General features: G+C 43.8%; 1 protein-coding gene across 1 annotated transcript; it reads right to left on the bottom strand.

The window, feature by feature from the left end:
• Positions 1–460: 460 nt before the first annotated feature.
• On the bottom strand, positions 461–4,320 carry dazap2 (DAZ associated protein 2). The gene is made up of 2 exons (XM_085972607.1): positions 4,070–4,320; positions 461–1,988 (listed from the first exon to the last, which is right to left on the bottom strand). The coding sequence occupies exons 1-2, from the start codon at positions 4,184–4,186 to the stop codon at positions 1,860–1,862; spliced, it is 246 nt and encodes an 81-aa protein (XP_085828733.1). The 5' UTR covers positions 4,187–4,320; the 3' UTR covers positions 461–1,859.
• Between the last annotated feature and the right edge of the window lie 1,653 nt (positions 4,321–5,973).

Raw genomic sequence — 5,973 nt, 5'->3', positions numbered from 1 at the left:
AAGGGCGGTGCCATTGAAGTTCCGGTTCGGGGCGCACCAAGGGCGTTGCACCATGAAATGACGTCAGGATCTGCGCGCGCAGCTGAGCGGGCACTGCGGTTTTGCGCCGCCGCTAAATCTTAAGTGAAGTTCGCGAGAGGCGCAGATCGCGCCGCGCCTGGGCGCTAGCCGCTTAGTGCCACACTTCTCCTCCTGCTCCTAAGGCACTAGCGGCTGGCGCTAACAACTGAATTTCTAGGCCCATGTATTTAAAAAAAAAAGTGCTAAATAGCTAGGACAGGAAACTTAAAACTAGAAGGACTATATAAAACAGACCCAAAAGAAACTTTAAAAAACTTTGAACTAATTGTGCAACAAGAAGCCAACTGACGATACACTGTGCATGACTGCCAATAAATAGCATGCAATGTCTGCCGAATGGCCTTGTTCATGTCAGCCTATTAAATACCAAGAGTCCATGCTATGTTAAAGTTGTGCATTTTTTAATACATTTATCCAATACAATTTACATTGTGGGTGCCAACAGTCTGATCCTTCAGGATTACATTTCTGTAACACAGGAAACCTGGCATTTCCAGTGTTCAACTGACCGTACAAAATGACCAGGCCGAGGTTGGATACAATCAGCCTCTTGGGAACAGGGGGTGAAACTTAGTGGGCAACTTAACTTTGCCAAAAGAAAAGTCTAACCTTATCCAGGACATATGAAGCATTGCGCAGACTAATGTAAGGAGGGTTGTAAAGTTACCTAACACGATGACAGCTCCATTAAAGATCTTATGGCCCTTTCGCTAAGATCGTCATTTCCCATCTACAAGTTGGCCACAAGAATTAAACAGAATTCCGCTTTGACTCTGTGATAGCAAATACAAATCAGTAGCTTGGAAATTATTGGCCAACACTGCCCTCCTCAGGTTCGAAGCACAAATTGAAACTTGCTATCCAGACAGAGCCAAGAGATAGGCAGAGGATTAGCCTCATCCTGTGAGAATTCAGTCTGGAAACTAACCATTTTAGGTACTGAGCCAGACACTGGAGATCGCAGCCACATGCACTGTGCCATGAGCATTAACAAATCAGTGGACTAGAAAAATATTTTTTCTTTTTATAAATTGTGGTGCTCTGGACAGATCAGACAGCAAGAGCACGAAGTGATCCATCAGAACATAACCACAGTGGAAAAGAAACAAGCACCTCTCCTTACAAGAGGAAAACAGTTATTTGCGCAAAAAGACAGTTCAAGAGGTTTCAGGTGCATATAGCAACAAGTGAAAAAGCGCACTTTCCCTTTCACAGATCACAGGAATTGGGCACAATTAACCCTTTGAGGACTGCATTGGTATCCACCAAAATTGTAATTTTTTACCTAAAATGAAAAACATCTTATGGCTTTGTATATTTCTCATATTAAACAGCAATATACATAAAAATCCCTTGTGCAGAGGTTATATGGCACACACATGCGCGTACTTTTGTGCTTCAAAGGCCAAATCAGTACTGAAAAGGGTCAGAGACACAGTAAACAGCCTGTGATCCTGAAGTGTTATTTGGTTGGTAAATGTTAATTTCTAATCCTCTTAAACAGATGTCACTTCTTGATTGTTTAGTTTTTTTTGTTTTAATTCTGATGAAACTTAAAAGGCACAAACCAAAACATTTTTAAAACTCACTCAGTTTTGTTTTATGAGCATTTACCCCTGCTGCACAGGTACACTACAATTTTAAACTCAATGCTGGAAGAAAAAGCGTTTAAAGATGCTAAGAGGCTTAGTTACCAAGATACGTCCATTATTTGTCTAAACAAACGGTTAGGTTAATGGTTCCTTCCATAGCATGTTCGCGTTCAGGCTTTCATCTGATTACCAGATTGTGTAACCACCATCTGAGCCACCGGAAAGCCAGTTGCCCTTTCTCTGGGTCACGATGACATTGCCACCCTGCATGGCTGCGATTTGAGCTGCATTGGGAGGACAACCAGGTGGAGGAGGCTAAATCGAGAGAAAGAGAGAAAAATAAAAGTTGCTTTTAAAGGTTAACCAACACGGTTTGGTACAACTGAATCCTGTGATTAAAAAAAAATAACCCAAGCACATCTTTCAAACTTAGCCAGCATACAGTGGAGTTTTTGTTTCACTTGTTTTCTCTCTCCACTCCAGAATATTCAAATCTAGACAAGTCCCTTGTTTTCATTGGCAAATGGGAACTAAATCAACTGGGTGGGGGAGAAGAGTTTGAGAAGGGACTTAAGTCGTCTCGGGACAGCAAGCCAACTGAGCCACTCGCCTGCGTTTAGTTTTGTAAAGTGCAGCCAGTCATCGGGAGGGGTCCCAACATTCTGGACATGCACAAGGTGACACTTTGGCCAGTGTCTTGGCTCAGAGTAGGCACGTCATGATATTGTATCGTGAGTCATTTAATAGATAAACGAGTTGTTTGTACATGATACCACTTTATTAGCTCAAGTAAGGCTGGTGGCCGCCAGGAAATTGCAAAGATCCAGGGCTTCACACCTGCGCACTGGCCAGTCAGCCATACACACAATTGGCAGGATTAGGTTTGCAACCAGTCTGTGCTGAGACCCGCAGCACTCGGCCTATGTAAATGCAAGAGCACAGTGCACTTAGCCTGCTGTCCCATGAGCTGGGCTTCAAGGTAAAAGGGCTTAGAAATATAATGGGAGTCAAATTGATCCTACAAGGCGGCAATGCGGGCTGAAAAGGTCACGCAACACAGACGTTTACTTGTCATGGGACGTTACTGTTCTGCAGGCTGCGAACAAGTTTACTCAGGTCAGCAGTCCATTCGGTGTTTTAACACTAAAAATATGGGGAAAGGAAACAGTGATTGTACAAAGTAAATGGAACTTTCTACAGGGAATGTCACAGCAGGGGGATCTAGCTTTTTAGCACAATATGCAGCAGTCATGAAAAAGGCAAACATGGTCTTAGGAGGAGAGCGCGAGGGACAAAGCACAAATCCCACTAGATGATGGCTAGCTCGTACAAAGCACTGGTCCAACCCGAGCTCGAGTACTACGTAGAGTTCTGGGCACCGTACCGCAGGAGAACATCATGGCCTTAGAAGCAACTAAATCAATGGAATTGGGCTCCTAAGCAATGAGGATAGACGAGGGAGGTTTACATCGGGAAAAAAGTGGGTTAGAGTGAACGTAAGCTATTTAAGGTCTTCAAGGGAACAGATAATATTGATCATTCTGGGATCCAGTTTAAGATAAGCTCTCGACCAATAAAAGGTGAGCGCACAGTTAAGTCAGAACTTCTACAGAGGGTGGTAAACCTGGAATAACCGATCCAGGGAGACAACAGAAATGGAGGAGGTTATACATTTTTAAGAGGGTGATGAATAAATATTTGGTAGACAGGGCTACTGAAAGGTATCAGAAGTGGGGTTTGGAACCGATAGATGGAGATAGTTGCTTTCATCCGGGATAGCCCGGTTACTAAAGGCATTGGAACATATGGGTTGATAAAGGGGAGTTAGTTAATTATATCGAGTGATGTGTCGAGTAACCATGGTTTCCTGGAACATGATTGATTGCCTTAGGAAATCAGGGAAGAATTTCTCAGAGCTTGTTCTGAAATTGGCCATGGGTTTCTTCCCCCACATTAGTTTTTTGCCTCCCCCCAGGAGTTAACATTACTAGAGATGAGAGGGGGTAGGGCACAAGGTTGCTCCATAAAACGGATCGGCTCAGTATTCATGGGCCTGATGGTCTCCTCAAATTTTTTGTACGTTAAGCAGGAAACGCTATTAAAATATTTGAAAAAAATAAAAATAGGACAAAGAGAATGGGGACAGGGACAGTAGGGAAAGTAGAATTGAGGTGTAGATTTTTTTTTTCAATTAATGCTCATTATTGTAGTTTAGGATTATTACAGGAATAAAGCTATTTCAGATCTTGCCGTTGCTTCAGTGTCACAATACATAAACTAAAAACATACAAAACCATCCGCGATACATTCAATTTAAACAAAAGTCATAGGCAGCACATTGGGTATGGTTACGAGTTATACTGTGGCACACAGTGCCAGCTGTTCAGAATACTTACTGGGAGATTAGGAGTAGTTCCTGCCCCAAACCTGGCACCTGCATCATACCCTGCTTCCACAAGCACAGTTGAGGATGGCGAGAAGACCTGTGGCACTGCATAGTACCGCATGGGCATGCCTGCCCCAGCTGGACCCACTTGTATTTGGGCTGTGACTGGCACATAGAAACCGCCTGGATAGCCAGCACCTATGCTAAGTGGAGCCTGGACATATCTTGGCTGTTGGTGAAGCTGGGATGCAAACAAATTCAATTATCATTTTACAGAAAATCTAAAATGTTTACAGTACAATGCAGTCGAAGGCGGTGTCAGAAATAAAACAAGACGACAATCCTGGGAACACACAGCAGGCCCATCAACATTTGTAAAAAGAGAAACGACAGGTTCACATTTCAGGTCTGACCATGTGTCAGAACTCTGCTCTTATGAAACGTTAACTTATCTTCCCTCTTTTCAAATGCAGATTGCTCTGTCCAGCACGTTCTAGTTTTAGTTCAGATATCCAGCATGTGTGTTCCTTCCCCCTGTTCATTCTCTTAGAATTCTGCTTTAGACCTTTAGGTCCTCTCTATGTCGATCATCCAACAGAGTCATCAATCGATGTAACTGAAGCTGTAATTTTACTGCAGTTTCCATTGTGATAATGGAGTACTGCAATTACAGGTGGGACAATACAGGGCTGTCATTTGATCTCAGGGTTCTGGTGATGGTCATGAACCACTTAAGCTTCACTCTTGGGTCGGAGGTCATCTGAACCCCACAGTAAGTTACAATATTAATCCTCACTTCCAGCTGTCCACAATTCTTTACATCATTTGGATAGAACAGTCCATTCTCTGCCACCCTCATTAAAGGTATTCAGACCTCAGGAAATTAACAAAATTAATAAACATATTTTAATTTAGAAAATTGGTTTCTAGTTAAATCAAATTGACCAATTTTGGCTTTTTGGTGCAAATGGCAATTCTGGGGACAATAGTGAATGAGGTGAGCTTGGGGGTGGGGTGTGGAGAAGGGGGAGGGGGGGGTTGGAGGAGGACGCTGCCAGGTCACCCTCATCTCGTCTCAGGGAAGGACATGGGCCTCACTAAACCAAACTTGCAGCTCATATTATGTAAAACAGGCAATGTTGTTGGTGTCAAATTCATAACATCAGAATTAGGAGCAGGAGGAGGCCATTTGGCTCCTCGAGCCTGCTCCACCATTCGATAAGATCGTGGCTGATCTTCTACTTCTCCTCACTTTCCTGCCCTATCTCCCTCGATTCCCCTAGTATCCAAAAATCTATCGCTCTCTGTCTTGAATATACTCAACGACTGAGCCTCCACAGCCCTCTGGGGTAGAGAATTCCAAAGATTTCTCCTCATCTCAGTCCTAAATGGCCGACCCCTTATTCTGAGACTGTGACCCCTGGTTCTAGACTCCCCAGCCAGGGGAAACATCCTCCCTGCATCTCCCTGGGATGGCAGGAATGACTTATGAGGAGAGATTGGGTCGATTGGGCTTATATTCACTGGAGTTTAGAAGAATGAGAGGGGATCTTATTGAAACTTATAAAATTCTAACAGGACTAGACAGACTAGATGCAGGAAGGATGTTCCCGATGGCGGGGGAGTCCAGAACCAGGGGTCACAGTCTAAGGATAAGGGGTAAGTCATTTAGGACAGAGATGAGGAGGAATTTCTTCACCCAGAGAGTGGCGAACCTGTGGAATTCTCTACCACAGAAGGCAGGTGAGGCCAACTCATTAAATATATTCAAGAAGGAGTTAGATATATTTCTTAAGGCTAAAGGGATCAAGGGATATGGGGAGAAGGCAGGGACAGGACAGGGTACTGAATTTGGATGATCAGCCATGATCTCATTGAATGGCAGAGCAGGATCGAGGGGCCAAATGGCCTACT

The sequence above is a fragment of the Somniosus microcephalus genome, chromosome 33, assembly GCF_052327205.1.
Source record: "Somniosus microcephalus isolate GS21.2 chromosome 33, FLI_Smic_1.0, whole genome shotgun sequence".
NCBI classification, from domain to species: Eukaryota; Metazoa; Chordata; class Chondrichthyes; order Squaliformes; family Somniosidae; genus Somniosus; species Somniosus microcephalus.
Note: the sequence above shows the minus strand (reverse complement) of the source record. Positions and strands in the feature narration are given on the sequence as shown.

Excerpts from the sequence above, each read along its gene's own strand:
- dazap2 (XM_085972607.1), bottom strand. The coding sequence starts at position 4,186 with ATGCCCATGCGGTACTATGCAGTGCCACAGGTCTTCTCGCCATCCTCA. Across the intron at positions 1,989-4,069 it reads GAACTACTCCTAATCTCCCA|CCTCCTCCACCTGGTTGTCC; the intron begins GTAAGTATTCTG and ends CTCTCGATTTAG.